Below are 22,324 nucleotides of genomic sequence, written 5' to 3'. Positions count from 1 at the left end.
TAACTTATGAGGATTTGCAAGCTTCTGACAAGTTTACAAGGCCATGCAAAATCTGCTGTTTTTTCTGCTGAATACTTACAATTTCTTATAAGTTAAACAAACAACTTAAGAACTGTTGCAAGTTAACCATTTGGCTTAGAAGTACTAACGAGTTTATTATACGACATACAGTTTCTTTTTTGGTTTATCATTTGACCTACCCAAAAACTTTTACTACATGTCCCATCATTCCATAAGTGTTTATCTTGTCAAATTCTTCAAGTTTCTGGTTGAAAATTGCTTGTTTTAACAACATATACGTTCGGTCAAAATTGAAGCACAATATTAGAAAAATTTTGGTGCTATATTTTTAAATGCAACGGTAATCCCCCAGGCAATGAGTAAAATTGATAAATAAATCTGCTCATTACAGTGAAATAAATTCAACAATTAAATTTAAAATAGGCAGCAGCTGAAGAAAGTGAATAACAATTTTAAGAAATTAAGAAATTAAAAATTGAACAGGTAATTTACTTGTTTTTGTTTCACTAAGATGATCTTATGCTGATAAGAAACAGTGAACACAATTATCTATACACACTCAACGTTACCAACATTACCAGGTTTCGTACCTCGGCTATTAGATTGTTTTCCAATTTTGTAAAATGATAAACAAATCGGGCAAAATATTTACCGCAAATTTCCAGAAGAAAATTAGGGGTCAAAAAATATGCCTCCAATTATTTACAAGATAGAACTTTAGAGGCAAGAAGGTTATGGGAAAAAATTGCAGTACTCTGAACATTTTGTGAAGATGATTATGCTTTTAAAACAACTTTTTAAATATCATATTAGAAAGAATTGCTGAAATGAAACTTCAGTAGCAAATACCAGTAATCTTAAAGTACCACTGACAAGCAAAATAGACGTCGGTTATGAAAAGTTTGATTGAAATCATTTAACGAAATCTAAATATCCTGTCTAGTTGCAAACCGACAGCACGACAAAAATTGATGAAAAGAAAAAAAATGGATCTATTCTGTTTCGACCCCAGTCTTAGCGCGTTACTATGTAAAAAAAAATTATGTGCACCTGGAGGAGTAAAAGTCATATGCCCACTAAGCTGTGGGGCAGAATTCAGAATTCGTGTCAGAAAAAACTTTCAATTGAAGATGATAACTGTTAATAAGAAGCAGGCGAGATTATATCCGTAGACTGTTTTTTTTGGGAGGGGGGGGGGGGGGTAAAATATTTTACCAACAATCTAACAATGTTTGCAAAAGTTATTTGAAAATGGGTTTTCTTTTATCCTGAAACCATTTAGTATGTGTTGAACAAAACATAAAGGAGTTTACGGATTGTCAATCTATACAAGGATATTGTGAGAGTGGTTCAGTTCTTTTGAATCATGCCCTCACCTGCATAAGATCAACTTTAACTTAAACGCGCAGCCGTAATTCTTTCTGAAAATAATTTAAAGAAAAATAATTTATTGAAAATGAATTCCTCAACGTTGTCAGCAATGTAAACAGCATAAACCCAACAACTATAATGAGTTTTTGTCATGTTGACTATTGACATTAAAAAAATAGGAAAACTTTAAAATTCTGTTATGCTCAACCATCCTTTCTGAATGCTCGACATGATCAAGCATTCGTACCTCAGCTACTGGATTTTTTTACAAAAAATCCGCGAAAAATCAAAACTATTGGGCCAAAAACAAGCGCCGTAAGTGAAAAAGATAGCCCTCTCCAAGAAATTTGAGGCCCCCAACGAAATTGTTGCCCCCCATTATTGTATATTAGCCATGGATGCGAGCTATACGTTATTATGAACAGTAATCGGGATGCCTGTGGTAGGAAAGGTCCAAAAAGATTCCCTAATTGATTGCAAAGTTGTTCCCTCATATTGCCAATGAAGAAGCCTCCAAAGGGGGAGCTGGCTTGATTGTCTCTTTGTTGATTCAAACGGAAAAAGGGCAGGGCTAATCGAAACACAAATTGTGCGTTTTTATATAGCACGTAATTATTTAAAAATAACACGTGCGTCTGAAGGGCATAAAATTTTATGCTCACTAAGCTGTGGGGGCTGAAACAGAATAGATCCCGGTGCCAAACCTTGGTCAAGTTCAAATTATCAAACTGGATTAGTTTTTCCACGTGCTTCTTTCGTGATAGTTTCCTTAATTTCCATGGTTCTATGTTTACAAATGTAGGCTTCAATTTAGCTCCAAAAATGATTAAAACATCAATTATTGTCGATTTCTATAACACAGGGGCATAATTTCACAACTCTAGAAAAGTTACTTGTTCTATTCGCATTCATCTCGAACTGAAACAACGTACCGCACCGGTTTGCAGAGTCTTTATGGGAGAAGAATGAAAGAAAAGAGAAAAGAAAGAAGAAAGAAGGAAAGAAGAGAGGCACACCTAGTGCACCACCGGCAGCCATTCCCCCTTTCAGAGGATCAGCAACCGTCTCGTGCACTGAGAGTACAAGGACTTGTCTTTGGTTTTGAAGTTTATAGTAAATGGAAGTCAGTAGTGAAGTCTTTAGAGAGAAAAAGAGAAAGAGAGGCACGCTCAGTGCACCACCGGCGGCCAGTTCTCCCTTTCAGAGGAAAAGCAGTCGGCTTGTGCCTTGAGAGTACAAAGGCTTGTGGTTTATGCCTCTTTTTGAGGCGGTCATTTTCACTCTTGCGGGGATGAGTGGTTGTTCCCGAGCGGAAACAGAGTGTCGGCCCAGTATCAAGGCCTCAGCATAATTTCCATGACCATGCTGCCCTCCCTTACTGGTACACTGGATTTAGAGTGTGGGGCCAGCATCAAGGCCTCAGCATGATTCCCACGATCATGCTGCCCTCCCTTACTGGTACCCTGGAGTTAGATCAGCTTCAAGACCTAAACCGATACCCGTGATTAGTGTAGTCTCCCACACTGATTTTTGTGCTGTGGTTTGCGTCGGTTCTTTGCTTAGTGGGGGTTCTGAAGACGAATGTCAGGTGCTGAAAATGCATTTACTTATACACATATACGCAAATACGCAAATCCAGGCATACATACACACATGCAAACACATAACAACCATACATGCAGAAAAGGAAAAAAATGTTTAGCCTGGGCAGTGTAATTTTGGATGGCTTCAGCTAACGTCTCGAGTCATACCACAAGACGTCCGCATCCACCGTTGTTTGATTTCATTTTTCCCTTTTTGTTTTCTATTTTGCTTTATAAAATGTTTTGCAAAGGAATTTGTACATTTTTATCGGGCTCCGAGTTATTAAATGTTTTTCCGTTGTTTTTAATTTCTTTATGTTGTATTATAGACCCTGCAAGGTATTCCGAGATCAACTGTTGGATTGTTTTGCTTACTGTTTCTAAGTTTCCTATTTGATTTACTTCATCTACGCTCGTCCACATTGGCAGGTCATATGCAAGTCTTATAGCTTTATATTGTTCGTTTTGTATCTTGCTGATATCCGCTTTTGTTACATTTACCCAAGCTGCATTTGCATACATGTAGATTGGTCTCATTATTGTTTTATATAGGTACATAATAACATTAGATTTTAAGTTTTTTGGTTTTAGATGTCTTAGCTTGTTGATTCTTTGTTGCATTTTTATGGCTGTTTTGTTGACATGATTTTTCCATGTCAATTTATAATTGGGATCAAGTCCTAAAAATTGTACCTCTTTGCTCATTTTGATGTCTTCTGACCCTAAACTAAGCCTTATATTTGTGTTCAATATATGTCTAGTGAAGATGGTGTATATGGTTTTTCCCGTGTTGACTCCCGAGTTTTTTCCATTTGTCGCACCATTTTAAATAATGTTTGTTTCCAATTTGTAAATGTTTTGTAGCTTTTTCTTGGGTATAGTATATAGCGATGTCATCTGCATATTGTGAAATTGAGGTATCTTTACATTTCGGTTCACTTACTAACATATTGAACAAGATTGGGCTTATATTGTTCCCTTGGCGGCCCTGGTTTCGGGTATAGAGCTTTTAGAAACTGTTCGATTGTATTTTACTTTTTTTCTGTTTCTTAGGAAGCTGCTAGTCCATTTTGTGATCCCCATGGTGTGTTAATCTGGATTTGCTAATATAAGATACTTTCGTGCCATACTGAGTCAAAAGCTCACTCTACATCTAAGAAGGCAGCAGCTGTGGCACCTTTCCATTTAAAGCTTGTTGTTGCTTTTTCTGTAAGCGTTAAAAGATTGTCTGTTGTGCATCTATCATATCTGTAGGCAATTTGTTGATCTCCGAACAGGTTTAGTTTTTCACAGTAAATTACCAAGTGTTCGTTTACAATGCTCTCGCATAGTTTTCCGAGGCAGGATGTTAATGATAATGGTCTGTATCCTTTTAGCATTTTGTGATCTTTTCCTACCTTTGGTATCATTGTTACGGTTGTACTTTTCCTTTGGGCTGGTACATATCCCAATTGTATTTATGTTCGAAATATTTGTGCTAGATTTTCTATTGTTTCTAATGATAATTGTTTTATCATTTGATAGCTTATTCCGTCATGTACTTGTGCAGTATTTTACCATTTTGTAATATACTTTTGAGAGTTGCAGCTTTTACTTCTGTGTGTTTCCGCTCATCTTCACTTAGCTTGATTGCTTTGAAGATTGTTTCTCTTATTTTCACTGAGACATTTTTCTTGTGATCTCTTCCCTCATCTGTTTTTGATTCGTTGGTTTTAAAGTTGTTTTTAATTTTTCGGCGAATGCATTTGCAGCTTCCTGATTATTCATTGATAGTTGTTTGTTGTTTTTCTGATTTTGGGTTAAGTATTACTATTGCAGCTTTCCCAAAGTTCTTACTTTTTTGCTTTGTTTAGATTATCAATTAGTTTCAATTGTCGTCTTGTTGTGTTTTCTTTACCTATTGTCTTTATTTCTTTTGTTAGTATATTGATCTTGTTGCCTAATATTTGGTGTTGGGTTTCGTTTCTTTCGTCATTTCTTCTCAGTTTGTTCCTATTTCTCTCTAACTTATGTTTTTCTCTGGTTAGATTTTTGATTTGGTTGTTTGTAGCTATGGGTTTATTCATAAATATGCTCTCTTTGTATGCGGCTTGAATTTAATGTGTGATTTTGTCTATAGTTCTTTCTATGTCTATTTTGTTTGTTATGTTCCTATCTAGGTCATCTCATTTATCCGGGATATGATTTTTGTACTTTTCCCTGTTAAATTTTTATGTGACTCGATTGGTTTGTCTGTGTTATAGGTGCTCACAGTTGGGTGGTGATCACTAGGATTTTCGTTGAAGACCTTAAAATTATCACATCAGCTTGTTAGTTTAGTGTTGGCTAGGTGTACATCTAGTGTTCCACCATCTTTATGCGTGCAATCATAATTGTTTAGTATTAAATAGTTTTCCTCGTCAAGCCAATTTTCAATTAATTTCCACGTTCTGTTAGTGGTTAGGCCATTGTATCCTAACATTGGATGTTTTATAATAAGGTCACTAGTAATTAAATGAGCTTCGTTGTTTGCTATTTTTGTGATTCGGTCCATTTTTATTTCTTGATGTGGTGATACATAGATAATTGTGATGTAAGGTCCAAGTGTTTTTATAGTTATACATTCTTGTCTTAGTTTGCTCTCTGACTCATATGTTTTCGTTTCCGACAACTCATAACTTAATCGATGTTTGATGTAGATTGCAGATCCTATACGGCTGTGTTTAGTGTTTCCTGCTAGGCTATAGTCTTCTAAATTTGGGGGTCTTTTCTTTCCTAAGTTGGTTGCGTTAAGTCAAGCTATGTCGTCTTGGGTTTTTTCCAGTACATCCAATTTTTCTATTTTGTTTTTTTAGTCCATGACAACTTAGTTGCATGACTATTGTTGTTTTTGGTAATTTTTGTTTTTCAATCATTTTTTTTGTTTTAAACGGTTCTGATTTTCAACTTTTTTGAAAATGTTCTTTCTCTTATTGCTGAGTGTTCTGGTTTTTAGTTTTTTTGTCATTAAGTTCAATTAGTTTTCGTCTCATTTTGCGTTCATCTATTGCAAGTTTGTAGTCTTTTAATATTTCACATAACACTCATCTTATGTCCTCCATGATTGATTTCCTAATGTTTTCTCTCGTTTCTTCATTCATTTTTATTGTATTTTGTATGTTTATGTTTAATTGATCTATTTGGCTCTGGAGGTCAATTCTAAATTGCTCATTTGCAATTTTTGTTATCTGTTCTATTTTGTTTTCGAGTTTGGTAAAGTGATTCGTCAGCATACTTTCGATGGTGTTCGCGATTTTCGTTTGAGCATCATTTGCTATTTTTTGCGCTCTTTTTTTGTCCTTGTTCTCTGGTTTATTTTTGAGAGCCTCTGCATATGACGCAGCGCGTGCTTTTAGTTTTACTTCTTTATACTTTTGGCAAATTTCATAGGCATCCTTCATAGGCTATCTTTTGGCAACCTTCTTTATACTTTTGGCAACGCTGTGCTTTTCATTGCAATTTGCGAAGCAACGTTCATTTTTGTTGCAGTCTTTGACGTGGTGGTGTCCACCGCATTTTTGGCGTTTTGCATGTTATCGCAGTTTGCTGCTATGTGACAATGTGCTTGGCATTTAAAGCATTGCACTACTTTTGGTTGCTGTTTTGAAGGTTCACATTTAAATTTTTATAGACACAGTACTACCCTATTTATGATTGCTTTTTTGCTTGTTTTTCGTCTTTAGTTGGGACTCTAACTATTCTTGCTTCTTGGTTTGTAACGCTGCTTTTGACCCTGAATATTTTTTGGATTTGATTCCTCGTTCATTTAGTTGTTCTTCAATTGGTCTTACAGTTTTAGGCTTACATCTAGTGAAACCTTTGTAATTACAAAGCATGGAGTTACTTTCTCTCGGCTTTTGTTGTTGTTAGAGCTAACTTTTAATTTGTACTTTTGAAACTCTTGTTTGATGTTTTGTGGTGTAAGCAACTTGGATGCTTCTTTATTGTTGGGTTTCATAGAGAAGCCATTTCTCAATGGCATTTCTCTTACACTGCCCGGGTCTTCCTGGTTAGTAAGTTTGATCATGGTGGTGGCGAAAGCAGCTAGTCGACGTCTCTCCCTCAAAATTAATGTACAAAATTTGTTAGTTATTAGTATTTGCTTTTTGCTGTTCTATATTGGGACGTTTACTAGCGGTTTCGGCTTTTTGGTCTGCTTAAAGAGTCTGCTTTTTAGTCTGCCCGTTTTCGTGCTCTAGTAAAAGTGGTACCGTTTTCGGCTGGGTTTTAATTTCGGGGTTGTTCTTTGGATCTGAACCTATATCTACCTCTTAACCCAAATATTACGCAGTTGAGGGCTAAAGGGTTTTTCATGTTCGGGACAAGAATTTTTGGGGGGGGGGGGGTTTAGGGAGATATGTCGAACTTTTCTTTGTGTTACCCAGCGTCTCGGAGTCTAAACAACTTAATTCAGTTTTTATTGCCCTGAAAATCAAGGGTTGCAACAACGTTTATTCTATGAAAATTGTAGAAAGGGTAGAAAATTGTAGAAATGGTAGAATGTTAAAACTTAAAAGAACACTTATTCTATATAAGTTTAAAAATGCGGCAATCTTTATTCTATATTGAAAGTTGCAAAAATACTTATTCTATAAAAATTATAAAAATTTTGTTTTCTTCAACAACCTTTGTTCTATATAAAAGTTGCAAAAACACTTATCCCATGTTTTGAAGAAGTCCTAATTCGAGCTGTTCTAGCTTATAGGGAGCTGTACAAGCTCTAGGGTGCTAATCCGGAGTGGTCTAACAAATCACTGAGTTAGCCTATGCTGAGAAACAAGCAAAAAGGCACCAATTCACCTGACCAGCAATTTTTCGGACGAATTACTAGGCTACTGGTAAGGCTTCAACGCACCCCTTATGCTCTCCAAGCAAGAGCTACTGCTTCTGGTCTCACTCCTTTGTCTTGCTATTTCGTCAGTTGCCTGCTTCTCCACTTTTAGAGCACTTCCTCTCACTTTTCATGTCTTCTTGTCACTCTCAGGTCGTCTCTAGCTTCTCTTGCTTCTCCAGTTGCTTCTCTCGTCTTGCTCTTCGTCTCGCTGTTGGGTTGTAGAAGTTCGCTGTTGGGTTGTAGAAGTTCGCTTTGAAATTCATTTTCACTCTGCCTGATAAACAGGGAGTCCTACTATTTGTTTTGCGTTTTGTGATGACTCCGATTTCATTTTGTGTTAGATGCAGATCGAGAGAAGCTAATGAAGGCGCAGATAACCAAGCACCGTAATTGTTCGTCTATAGCGAATGAATATTGGCCATATCCTGATTTGAAGTTTACTTTTCACAAAATTCCAAAAAGTCTGCTTTCCAGAGATTCACTGAATCTTTTTTGTGATTAGCTGTTTAAGTTGGGCTCATTCAGTTGATTGAAATGAAACTGAAACGTTTCATATTCTTTGAGATTCTGTATGAATATCTTCATAAATAGCTATTCAGATTTAATAAATGAGTTAACGAAAGTTGCCTGGACCTGTATGTCTGATTGAGGTTCGCCAAGTACTTGAAGCGTAATCGGAAACGAGGCTTGCTGCCACGCATCATCACATAAAAAAGTTCCAGCAAACTTTCCGGCGCTTGCTACTGTTTTACATCACATGTGTTAAAAGTATCAATCATTTGTTCAGTTGATGTTAATCAACACATGGATAACACTATTTTACGAGGCTAAAATATAGACGTAGTAGAATACCGAGCACTCATTGAGCATTATGAAGGAGTCCAAGTTTTCCAATAAACTGAATATATCTGTTTTCTTTTATATGCATGCGTCTTGCAATAAACTCTCTGGGCTATCAATTGCTGCCCTAAGAACCTCTAATCCATTGATGTGTTTCTGCTTTCATTTCTCATTATTAGTTTCCTTTAGCTCTCCGGGAGACCACAGTGCGCACTTATCAGGTCGCAAAAACAGCCCGCATTCAGGTTCTATTTCGGAAAATTTTTTCCGGACCAGTGCATAATGTTAATTTGGCTCTGCAATAAGCCCTTCCATTAGATACAATTTCAGCTGAATTAAGTTTCATATTGAGTTTCAAATTTTTTCAACTATTGCAGAAGTTGAGAGAACAAAATTAAATGCCCATCTGTATCACCATGATGAACTCTGTTTTCACTTGTAACTGTATAATTATCGCATACGTAACAGCTCTGCTGTGAATGCAAAGATTTGTGAAAACTTCAATCTACGTCAAAAGCTCTTTTTTGCTTGTAAGGAAATGAGAGCGCTTATCAGAGTTAAACGCGTTCTTAGGATCTAATTGAGTACTACGCATTTTGTTCGGAGACGGAAGTACTTTCTCTTGAGTGAATTATAGTTTCAGACCCACCTTTAGCTGGGAATCTTAATTGAAGAATTTCAAAATAATCCGCCATTTCACAGTTAGTTTTCTTCACTTAACACTTCGAGATTGGCCTTCTCAAGTTTTTACCAACTGTTTTAGCACGAACAGTTCCGTTTTCTTGGCTAAGGCAGTGAGCGATGCACAACGCAAAAGAATTGAGTAGCGCATCCGGGAAAACTGCCCCTGCTGGTTGCATTTCAGGATCAACTTATTGTTTGTTGGTTGATTTCAATTTGATCGGGTGCCGTACATTGAATGGCATGCCAAAAACGTTAAGGGAACTTTCGAGAGGGTCCCGCAGCCCTAAAAACAATTTAGCCATTGAAAGGTTTACCGATAAGCTGGATTTGAGAAGTCCATAAGCAGTTCTGTCTGCACTTATGTAGGATGGGGTTCGTCAACAGTTTTCTTGTTGCGCAACGCTGCGCTATCTGTTATATATTCGTAAGATGTCTTTGGCCAGGAAAAAAAACTCTTTTTTTTCCAGTTCGAGTAACCTTGCGGGCATTCTAAGAAACCTTTTAGAAAAAAGGAACACGTTATTTTTTATATGATATAAATAACAACATGCAGGTAGTGTGTGCAATAGAGAAATAAACAGAAAAAAGTCATTTTTGAATTGTGAAAACCAAATAATTGAAATGGTAGATAGATAGATAGATTAATATAAAGATAGGTAGGAACAGTACACATCATGAACTAATTTTAAATTCACTCCAAGTTAATTGGCAGAATATGGCCTGGGTCCTTCCTGAATTTTTCTAAAAAGTGCGCTTTGTATCTTCTTTTGACAGTTAAGGAAGATTTTGACAAAGTTTCTTTCGCTCTCAAAATTTAATTATGATATCTTACACCAATACTGATCACCCCCTGTTCAATGTATTTAGTTCTAGCAATGATTTTATTTACTGATTATCTTGTCCGATTGTGTAAATAAAAGTTGGCCGTTGGTAATGGAATGCCAGAAATATTTTCAAATGCTTTTTTTCTGTATTTGAAAATTTATCGGGTGCAAAGTGCAACCCTATTTTGTGTTAACATTCAAACAGGTAATATGTTATTGATCACTTTATGATCGTGAGATTAATCAAACTTTCTACGATTGTAGCAAGATTTTACTGCCCAGTTTAGGTGTTTTTCGATAGTTTTATAAGATTTTGATATAATGAGCACAGAAGTGCTGCCGGATATTGCAACTGACGTATAACACCAGTGTTAATCAGTGCTTTTTGAAGCTTTCAGGAACACAGTTTCGTAATGTATAGACTAATTTTATGCCTTGTGCCATATTTCTTAAATGTTTTTTTTAGCTCGGACTAAAGGGTGAGATTTTTTAATAGTAACCCCAAAATAGTTTACTTCCGTTTTTTCTATAATCTTTTGTCCATCAATTGTAACTGACATATCTTGAGGTTCCATGAAGCCAAATATAATGAATTCAGTTTCGTCAGCATTGAGCCTAAGTGAATTGCAATCACACTAATTAACCTAATTTTTGACCTCTTTTTCAAGAACTTCGAGACTCTCTTGAACTTTTTTTCGGAGGAGAAAATCACTGTGTCATCTGCGTATTGAACTATATTAGAGATAATATTGAATTGTAGATCGTTAACGTAAATATAAAAAAGAGCCCGAGAACCGTACCTTAAGGATGCCCTCTTTTTATTTCTAACCAGTCAGATTCTACAATGTTTACTTTAACACAGTGAAATCTATCATTACAAAAGTAATATTCTGATAATGTTCTTGACTGAACCGGTAAAACCCAAATTTCGAGGTTTGCGAACAAGTTCTTATGTTCTATCGAATCAAACGCTTGTGACAAATCGAGGAAAACGGCTGCTGTATGATCTTTTCTATCAAGCTGGTATCGTATTATTTCCGTTAAATATACCAGTGCGTCTAATGTTGATTAATTTTTCCGGTACCCAAATTGCGTTTTGTTCCAGTTATTAGCATGTTTGAGATATTCTTCAATTTGCTCTTTAGATATTTTTTAAACAACTTTTGATAAGGCAGGTGTTAAAGAGATTGGTTTATAGCTCAAAGGTTTTCCATTAAATAGCGGAGTCATGTTAGCAAAATTTAGTTGCTAAGGAAATTCGTCGGCATTCAAATATTCGTTGAACAGAAAACACAAAGGTTTACCTAGTTCTTGTGCATCTAATGCAGGTGCCCAAGCAAGCAAATTAGAAAAACCCAGTGGTTTGTTTTTGTTTAAGTCAAGAACACTTATCAGGTTTTCATGGCTAGTTACAAATCAAAAAGAAATATTAAGCGGAACCGAATCGTGGTTTTCAATCTGATATTTTCTATCAATTTTATTGATTTTAAAAGCTCCTAATTGATTAAAGTCTTAGTTGAAGTGATTAGCGACCTCTTGTTTATTTGTTATTACTTTAACAAAGCTTTTTTTGAACAGCCGACTTTAGTAGCTGTTCTTTTGAAGTTTCTAACTTCATTAATAACATTCCATTTCTTTCGACGGCATCAGTTACTCTCAATCAACTGTTTTTGAAAATTTTCAAAATTTCTCTTTTTGCTGGAGTTCAATTGAATCCGTGCATTGAGTAGTTTGTCAAACATTTCAATGTTAAGTAGATCTTTTTTTTAGTTTCTGGCCGTCTAGTTTTTGTGCTAACAAATTTTTGTGCTAAAGGAAAAAGGGCTTATTGTTGCGTAAATATACTTTTCTCAAAAGAACAAGAGCTCTTACTGGTCTGAGAAGAATATTTTGAGAAGTTGTGTATAGTGTTTATATATCTTTTATTGATTAAAAAAATCCAATCTGAGTTTTAAATCGTTTCCAGGAAAGTTTTAATATCTAATTTTGTCTTATCAAAAACCAACTTTCTTCTAACGGTTGATTTTTTAGAGTGTTAAAATTAGATCTGAGATTGTTGCCATATGGTCACTTTTGATCAATCTATCAAAAACATAATCTTTGTTTATCGTAAGTGATCTATCCATTATAACATAATCAATTATTGTTATTTTTCTGTTTTTGGTTCCTGTTTTAGTGGCATTCGTTAGTGGCACATGTTTTTGATATTCCAATCGTAAGGAATAACAACTGTATCAATTTTTGAACGATCTGATTGTTCCCAATAGTTCAAAATATAGTCTCCCATTAATATTACCGGCCTGTGTTGAGATACCGTCCGATCTATTCCTCTGGCTAAGTTTTCAAGGAATTCGTCAGCAAACATTTTATTGGGACAGCAAGAAAGATTGATCAAAATTTTTTGCCTGGTTTTTAGGCGAGTAAATTGTACCGACACGCTTTCTCAATTTTCATTCATATCTTCAATTCCGTACGCAACTTTGCTTTAAGTGTTTTGGTATTGACAACATTAAACCACCTCCTTTTTTCGCTTCGCCTCTGTCATTTCCCAAACAGGATAAATTCCTTTTCTTTATTTCAAGTAGTGTCAGACTTGAAAACGTGTTTAACCATGTTTCAGTGAAACCATATATGCAATTAAGTCCAATGATGTATACAATTTTGTATTGAAACTCTGACGGTTCAGATGTAGTATTTTTAGATTTTTGGGATAGTCCCTCTAGTTCCAAAAAAAAATCATTGTATTTTTCGTATGGGCCGGAATTTAAATCAATGTCTCCACTAGAGTGGAGACGTAATAAAAATTAATCGCTAAATGAGCAAATAGTCGGAAATGAAATAATTACATAATGAAAACATATATTTTAGTGCTTCTTGCCTTATAAATTGAATCTCTAAAAACCTATTAGCGTCGATGAAACAACACCATGAAAAAACTGCGGCCATTTCTATCTAACTTTAAGTGGTACAAAACGAGTTAATGGAATCTTGGCAGTTGTCAGTTTGTTCAAATAAAGGCTGAAATTATTAATGGTTTAGTTGGATGCATTCAACATAGCAGGGTTGTTATCGACGCAAATTAAGCTGTTTCCATGATTGAATAGATGTTCAATCAACTCAAAAATCTCCTTGGTGACTCTTTTTTGTTTGCTCAAATGGTTCTTGAAACATCAAAGACCCAAATGGATTGCGAATAAACCCAGGAGTTTTTTTGAGCTCATCAGCCAATATGAAGTTCCAAAATATGAACAATTCAAATCGACAAAAAGAATGCTTGTTCGTAACATTCAAAGTGCAGCACCTATTTGAAACATTATTTTAGGTTAATAAATAATGTCGACGCCTTCAGAATAGCTGTGTTCTTTTAGCTTCCGATGTCTAATTTAGATGATTTGTTTCAGGGAGAAGAAAAAGAAGTTAAGAAATGGCTTGGAGTTCCAGAAGGTAAAGCGCATTCTAAATTTTTATCATTAAATATTGATCAGCGACAAATTGTATAATCCTCGAGTTCAATAAACTGCCAACATACCCCAATTATGAAGCTCTATCATTGCTGAAACACACACACACACAACACACTTATATACACACACACTCTCGCATACACACTCGCACACACACAAACACACTCGCAAGCACACTCGCACACACACACACACACACACACACACACACGCACGCACACACACACACACACATTTATGCAAACCTGTTTTTTGTTGATCTTGTTTTGACTGATCAATACCTTTTTCGCGGCAATTCCAAAGTGGTTCTATTGAAACGGGAATTGCTGCCTTCCATCGCCGTGAACAACATTTTTGTTTTTGTTAACACGTAAAATTGCTGCGTGTTTCTCCACTAACAATGGTTTGCGTAGAAAAGGAAGAGGGGACGGTGTACCAGGAGAGGCACGTGCTAAAAACTGAGCTACTCTTTGCCCACTGTTGTTCCTTGTCAACAGTTAAAACTTTCGTGAGATTTGCTTCACAAATCTTCTTTTACTACCGTGAAAAAGTCATCAATTTCCTAACCATTGAATTACATCTCTATAATCAAATTTATGACTTGGTTTTCTTAGAGTTACAGTTTTTAGCACGTGCCTCTCCTGGTACAGGCGGTTCATTATAATGATTATATACCATAGAAAAGTGTAAAAAGTTACAAATATAGATGAGAATGTTTCATCGGGGAGGATGAGGGTTTGTCTGAAAAAATAAAACGTCCAAATTTCATTTTCAAAATTTCAATTTTTGCTTTTAAATTTTTCCATTTGCCTACAGGAGAGCTAATTTGTTAGCTCTTTGTTACTTTGTTACAAAATAGACATTTTTCATCGAAATGCTAATCAAAGTTTTTCCTCGCTAAAAATATAGTTTATCTATTAACTTTTACCTCATTGAAATCGAAAAAATCGTTACTGTTCAAGATGAAAATTTATTTGTTTTCTGTATTTGAGAATTTTTCGACAACAAAACGGAAAATTTATCAAACCGATTTTGTTTCAATTTATTCAACCAAAAATAAGTTTTTATTAATGGTTAAACCGGTAATTTGTTTTTTTTCTGAAAAAAGGTTTTTAAAACTGCCATTATTTTATAGCCGCTGCAACTCATAAACATCTTTAAATGAATTCTGCTTTTAACGAAACTTCTGAAACGTTTCAAATCCTCTCTTTTATTTATAGATAGGAATTGAATATTTAAAAAAGTTCTCTATAATATATGAAAGAACAAAATGTCCATGTAATTTTCTTTTCTAGTGATCAGTTCCATTACTTTAGGTTTCAAGTGAAAACTTTTTTGAGTTTTAGGGGGCGCGTATTTTATTATTTGAGAAGATGTATAAGTGAACTTGAAAAACCCATTGGATTACTCAATTGTTTTTTGTGACCGTGTGTTTTCAACTTCAAACAATCGAATGACATATCGAATTTGCAATAATATGTTGCAATTATTTGAGCGCAATAATGTTACGTGCACAAACACTTCAAAATTGATTTTCATGTAAACTGCTAACTTGGGTACTAATTTTGAATCTTTTTGAAAAATCATTTGTTTCCTTGTGTTTATACATATGCGAATATACGCACCATGATTGTTGTCAATGTACAATGAAGGTATTACAGTTTTCAACTTCGAACTCCGTTTTAAAATTTGCTAATCGAGCTAAACGGGTGTTTTACTTAAATTTTTATTTTTCCTCAAACAATTACTTCTCCTCATAGGTGTGCTCCTGTAGTTCTCCAATATTCGCCAATAAGTATTTGAATATCACTACTATGAAAAAAACTACTTGTTTACTGAATACTATAGTGTGCAGGACAGATCAAATTGAATTTGAACAGCAAACTTTAGTTTCTGTTCAATTTTGCAAATAAAAAATTTTTTAGAAACCATGAATGAACAATAAACGGAAACAAAAAAATACAAGAACTTGAATTTGTGTGATTTTTTGTAATTTTTCTGATAAATATTTTATGATTAATGAACCTTTCATGCACACTGAGAGTTCAAATTTTGATTCGAAGAAAAAATCAGTTACTTGTATGAAAAGAAAACGGTATTAGATGCAATTCCGAATTGTATATTTCAGCTTGTGTGCCACAGATAAAGAATTTTTAAGTTTCCTAAATTTTGGGAAGCTTTGTTGAATTGTCGTGAGTTTGGGCGTTAAAACTTTCTCTGCCAATCAACATATCAGATAGTTGTCTACAATTTTTTTCAGGGCCGCAAAACAAATTAGAGCGAAGCCTTTTTTGCCGTCACGATGGTCTTATTATCATTGAAAATTATTCCAAATTTGCTCATTTCAGAGCTACTAGTTTCAAGATTATGTCATAAGGTAGTGGATAGAAAACAAACTCTCAGAGTCTCCCAATTTTTTCGTTTTTTGCAATCTGCCAACAATTGTGTTGCAATTCAGTTTTATGCAAGTATCTTGCAACCCAACGGTTGGGAGACCAATTTTTTTGAGTTGTTGAGAACACGTTTTTGAAGCAGAAAAATAGAAGGTAGCCATAATTGTCAGAAAGAACAACGCAGAAACATTCAACAAAAATTATTGGCACTTTTTTTCAAAAACATTTTAAGAAGAATAGCAAAAGTTGCGAAAACTGTTTTCGTCAAGACATAAACTAATAAAATAGAAACAGAAAAGGTTGCAAAAGTCCGTCGCTTTTTCCGGCATTTCATTACCAATTCACGCCAAGCTATTTATTGAACACTTTCTTTCATTGGAATTGCCTACTACTCAAAAAGTTAAAAATTATTGAGTATTTGTTACAGAATATCGCATTGACAGATTATCCAAGCCAATTAAGTATTTGTTACAGATTAACCGCATTAACAGATTATCCAAGCCAATTAAGATTTTTATTATTCATAAAAAATTTAATTAATTAAATGTAAAATTAAAATTATCTAATAAAATTTCGTTTTTTTTGCTACGTATTAAGTATTTCTCAAAAAATTTTATATTGCTTTAAAACAAAGATGTAAAATTTTGATTTTGTAATTTGCTGGTTATATCGGTGCAAATGTAGCAGCTGATATAACCACTGTATTCTGAAAACTAAATCGTCTTTAATTGTTTCCAAAACTCTGCTTAACTGCTTAACTATAATTATTCAGTTGTAAAATTGTCGCTGTTTTAAAGCTGAAATAAAATTAAACACATAGCAGAACAATTTCTGAAATACAATCCAAAGATTTGAATGAAGAATTTAGAAGTTACTTATCTGTCCATCAGACCAAATGGACAAAGCCAGTCAAAACGTCAAGGAGTCTCAAAAGTTGTGAAACTAAAATAATCAAACAAAGTAAACATAATACAATCATCGTTAAAACTTTTGAAACTTTTACCCTGAAAGAAAAATTTTGTCCATTTCAAAAACACATCAAACCACACACGCCTTCAGAGGGGTTTGTTGGCCAACTCGAGAAACATGACAATTACATTAAAAAATTAAAAATTGCAAGATTTAAAGAACGTTTCTAATATAAGCATTATTATTATATACAAAACAATTACTTGTCGGTTGAATCCGTCCAATATGTCATCTGCAAGACCTAGGGTAGTTTCCTTAACCCTTAAACATATCTAACCTCTGAAAATGACAAGAATTTTCAAGAAGCTTGAAAACAATAGCAAATTTTAAGGCTATGTGGCTAAAATTTGTAATAATAATGTCATGAGATCCATTTCATGGCCTCCAGGAATTATCCCGTGACCTAATTTCATGCCTTAATTTCTTTCGGCCCATAAAGATTGTTCAACTCGGTACATGATAATAATTTTGTTTGGAAAATTCGAATAAAATTTCAATTTCTATCAAAAAAATTGCATTTTTTTTTATTAAGACGTTGTAAATCCTTCAATCACCCCTAGCAACTAATAATTAAACTCTAGATGAGGTTCCCTGCCCCCTGCGGCAGGAAAAACTCAAAAAATTACCAATATTTTCAAAAAAAAATTGAAAAAGTGGCTGAAAATCGCAAGGTTAAGATGTTGAAAACCACTCAATTGCCACTAAAAAATGTGCATTATTTTATTTAAAAACCCTAGATGAGATTCTTGGCCCCTGGGGTTGAAAAACTTGGAAAATCGCAAGCATTTTCATACAACTTGAAAGAAATTGCAATTTTTTCAGGAAATTGCTAAAATTCTTGTTTTTTAAATGTTGCAGAATATTCCATTGCCAATAGAGACCATGCAGCAACCTATTGTAAAATTTTTGTGGGGGCTCAATGGCCCCTCAGTCTGCAAAAACTCAGAAAATGATATAAAAGTTCCAAAAAAACTTGAAAGGAATCGATAATCTTCATCAAAAAATGGCAAAAGTCGTGTTGAAAACCTTTCTATTGATACTAGAAAACATCCTGTAACTCATTTTGAAGCCCCAAAAGTGATGTGTTGCTTCACAGATGTCAAATACCTCAAAAAATCTCAAAAAAATTTTTTAAAAAACTAAAAAAAAACCTTGGAAAAATTACTAAAAGTTTTGTATTTAAGTTTCCATAACCAGAGCTTTCCATAACCAGAGCTTTTCAATTAAGAGTTTTTCTGGCTTGCATAAAAAACAAGAAAATAAGCACAATTTTGTGGTCAGAAACTTCAAAAATGACCTATTTGCTTTAGTCGTTCCCGACAACGTCAGTTCAATAATCAGCATGAAAACTAATAAAGTTAACTGCAGCATCCATTGCAATTTTTTGACCGCCGAGTTTTACCTTTTTTTTTGAAACTTGGAAAACATCAGGAAAATGCCTGAAACCTTTTTTAAAAAATACAGCAGGACAAGACCTGAAATACAATCCAAAGAATGGAATTAACTAGTGACTCGGCAAATACAACATTTACAGCCTGATCAGTCAGACAATCAACAAAACGCTCCCCCTATATGCGCAAAATGAACAATAAATACACCATTAGAAACTTTCTTTTTACAAGACTTAATGTTTTAAGATTCCCTAAAGATTTTTAAAACTAATGTCTCCATGCGTCTTCAGCATGGGTACAATACAAAGTCCTTGAAAGTATCAACTCCAGACAAAGCAGAAAAGAGGCAAAAATAAAACAAATTGGCAAAAATCAGAATTTTTTAAAACCAGTGGCGCCAAAGTAAGAGAACCTGATAACTACTAGCCAAAACCCTTAGCAACAGCATATGAAGCTTTAAAGTCATGAAATACCTTTTGGCAGTTCTAATGGCTGATAAAGTGACAATTGATATACAAATGAAGATCCCTAAATTCTCAAATTCACTTAAATATTTCAAAAATAGGTATCTCATTGAACAAAAAGGTCAGCTAAAAGTTGGAGCTAAAAAATTGAGCGAAACTACGCCACACATCAAGGCCAATGAGAATTTATTGTCATTTTAAGACTGAGCGCTAAGACTGCAAAAACAAACAATCACGAATTTTTAGATTCAACTACTACCAATTTGGAAGCAGTGAAATCTGCCAGTAAATAGATTAAGTGATAAAACAGCAAAAAATACTACAAATACTTAGGCAACTCAAAAACACATTAAGAGTTTTTGAAAACAATCAGCATCCAAGTCAAAAATAAAAACTTGAATTGAATTGAAACTGTTTTTCCGATCAGCTTGAGCATTACTATTATTAACCGCTAAGACTTGTCAATAAGGAGCTTAAGAGATCAGACATTAAATTCAAAAAAAAATTAAACCTCCAAAATTCTGTTCAATTTTAATTCCTATTAGCAACATATAAGTCGTGTCCCTAATGAGATTCAATGATCAGACAACAAAAAATGCAATAAAAACTCTCACAACTCTAAAAATCCTTGAAGCATTTTGAGAAAAAAAAGGTTTCAAAGCCATGAAAACCACAAGTCAAAAAGTTCAGCATTTGATTAGGTTCATTTATGCCTCACAAGCAAGCAATGATATAGTCATTAATGAAACTCGATGATACAACGCAACATCAAAAATAGTAAAAACAGGTCAAACATCAAATTCTTTATAATATTTTATGATAACAAAGAGTGTCAAAATAAAAAAGGATCAGCTGCCAGTCGATAATTTCAATATTTTGCAAATAGGCAGCATTGGAACACATATATGTATCATATTAATAGCACACAAGAGAACAGCAGTCAAGCTTTCAAAAACAAGCACTTGTTAAAATATCAACTTTTCACTCCACTTTAAACATAATTAGAAAAAAAATCACACTTCAAATCAACTTGTTTTTTTTTGCTACCTTTACTACTCCAACGTGATTAAGATTACCACTCTCATTTGACTTCTCACTGACATGAAAAGGCCAAAAAACGACAGCCCACCATTACAATCCAAATACTTTGGATTTTAAAAGTATCAACAATTCCTTCTAGGGAGCTTCAAAGGCATACAGTACCCGAAAGTGAATGATGCCAAGTGAATTTGAAACTTTTGGTAATATTTTCCCAGGTGCTTGCTGCATTTTCTCCAAGCAAATGAGAAATTATTCTATCATATCTAACTGCAGGTGGGTCTTAGTCACCTCACTGATCAACAATTGATTATCGCCACCCCCAACCTGAAAGTTGCAGAAATTTGATAGGATCTGAGAATTTTCTTCAAATTCTTCTTTTTTAAAGTTTTTCATTAAGATTTCTACCGGATGCTAATAGCTTGTCAGTTAACGAAGTATTTCGTTATACCTAATTTTTTCGTGATTAGACAAACGATCAATCTATCGAAAATTAGAACTGCAATTTTTTTTCATTAACTGTTTACGAATTTTCTCAGCAAAGCTGGAAAATAGCAACGTTTCGATAATATTGTCAGCTTAACATCGTCACGTTTATCTTGTACGTGTAGAAAAGCGTTATTTGTTTTAAAAATATCATCTAGCGTTTCTAATTTGCCTTTATTTTTCAATGGTAGGAGTTAGAATCTCAAAAATAGGAATGAACAGTATAACGCTTCGTTTCGTTTGCCGCAATTCAACTCCCAGCTTCCGGGGCGAGGTTGTACCTAAAAAATGTGATCGAAACTTGCATTCGGGCTTGTTTTAAACTCAGGCATGGAAGACAATTTTTCCCGGCTTTATAATATCCTATACCAGGAGCTCAAAATTTCCGTTAATAAAAATTTATTTTTCGTATCTTTTGTAGATAAAATTGTGGTAACAGTGATCTTGAGTGCGTGTGACTTCATGTGCAACTTCACGGATGGTTTGGCAATCGGAACCACCTTCCAGGATTCCGCCTCCTCTGGTATATCAACATCTATTGCTGTGGCATGTCACGAGATACCACAAGAGATTGGCAGCTTCGCCATTCTTATCAATTATGGTTAGAGCTTCAAGTGTAAAAAAAAAAATTTTTTTTCTTATCAGTTATAAAATCAAAGTAAATTGGGTCATCCCCATAATAGCCCCCATTATGAATACGGTAATGGGGGTGCCGGCTCCACGTTATATGACCCCTATGCTGGGGGTGTTGGCTACAATGGGATGATAAATTTGGGTTATAAATACAAAATTAGCGCTCCCGCTCCTGGTTGCAACGAGGCCTTTAGACCAGACCATAGAGTGCAGCAATAAATATAGTTAAGTCATTGAGTAGTTAAAATAGTGGAGAGTTAATTAAGTTCTGGGATAGTTGAGTTGTTCAGGGATTGGAATTATTCCCGTAACCATTCTCAACTTGTTGTCAATTGGGGGAGCCTTCGTGGGACTGTTTTTGGGTGCTGGTCTATCCGAGAACGATAATATTGCTAGCTGGATGACTGCATTTGCTGCTGGATCTTTCCTCCACATTGCATTCATCGATCTGGTTTGTATAATTTTCGTGCTCATTTAAAGCGTTTTGGTTTTCAATTTTATTTTTTAAAAATAAGTCAAAACTATAACCCAAAAAATTTAACACAACTGAGATTTAAAAATGTATGCAGACAAGGAGGCTTGGTAATGTGCGTTTGCACGAAATGTTCCGACCCCGCTCATCCACATTTTTGACTTAATTGTCTAACAAATGATAAGATTTGAAAAAAATATACACAAATAGATTTTTGAGCTAAAAAAATTGCTTCAAACTCAAACTACTAAGTGAATTATACAATGTCAAGTCGAATTATAAAACCCCTGATACCTGTCATTAATAAAAATATAAACGGTACGACAAAATACACAAAAACAAAAAAATATTTTTAGGGAAAACTCCCTATCTAATTTTAAAAGTTCATAGTAACACAGTCAAAATGCCATCAGATGAAATCTAAACCACAAAAAATTCCTTGTCCCTAACTTCAAAGCAGATGGTATTTTTCCAAAATGGGACTAAAATATCAGTCGTCAAAAAGAAGAAAAACGGTGCGAAATTCAAAAATTCTTTGAATTTTTAAAAAACGAATAGTTTAAAATGGTCATGAAAACCATTAGCTTTTAACCAAAAATACCAGATATATTTACTTTTTTAGTCCTCAGGCAATCTCTCCCGGTTGAAGTTAAGCCATATAAAAGGACTGCAAAACAACTGCACATGAAGAAATACAGAAAAATTCGCAAAAACTGTACAAATGCAAAAAATATTGAAGCCATTCAAAACATCATCTATTGTCTGAATAATATTCATTATTATGTCAATTAATATTTACTTTTCAGTAAAAATATAGTTCTTTAGTTTTATATGTTATT

The 22,324-nt window shown here is 34.3% G+C and overlaps 1 protein-coding gene across 1 annotated transcript; it reads left to right on the top strand.

Moving 5' to 3' along the window:
• Positions 1-13,576: 13,576 nt before the first annotated feature.
• LOC142358273 (zinc transporter foi-like) lies at positions 13,577-21,464 on the top strand (the record flags this gene model as incomplete). Its single annotated transcript, XM_075409707.1, has 3 exons — positions 13,577-13,619; positions 20,802-20,981; positions 21,304-21,464. Coding segments are annotated over 3 exons (384 nt in total), but the record flags the coding sequence as incomplete, so codon positions are not given.
• Between the last annotated feature and the right edge of the window lie 860 nt (positions 21,465-22,324).

The sequence above is a fragment of the Convolutriloba macropyga genome, unplaced genomic scaffold, assembly GCF_964194025.1.
Source record: "Convolutriloba macropyga unplaced genomic scaffold, txConMacr16.3 SCAFFOLD_3799, whole genome shotgun sequence".
Lineage (NCBI taxonomy): Eukaryota > Metazoa > Xenacoelomorpha > Acoela > Convolutidae > Convolutriloba > Convolutriloba macropyga.
The sequence above is the reverse complement of the archived record's forward strand: the minus strand, read 5'-3'. Positions and strand labels throughout refer to the sequence as shown.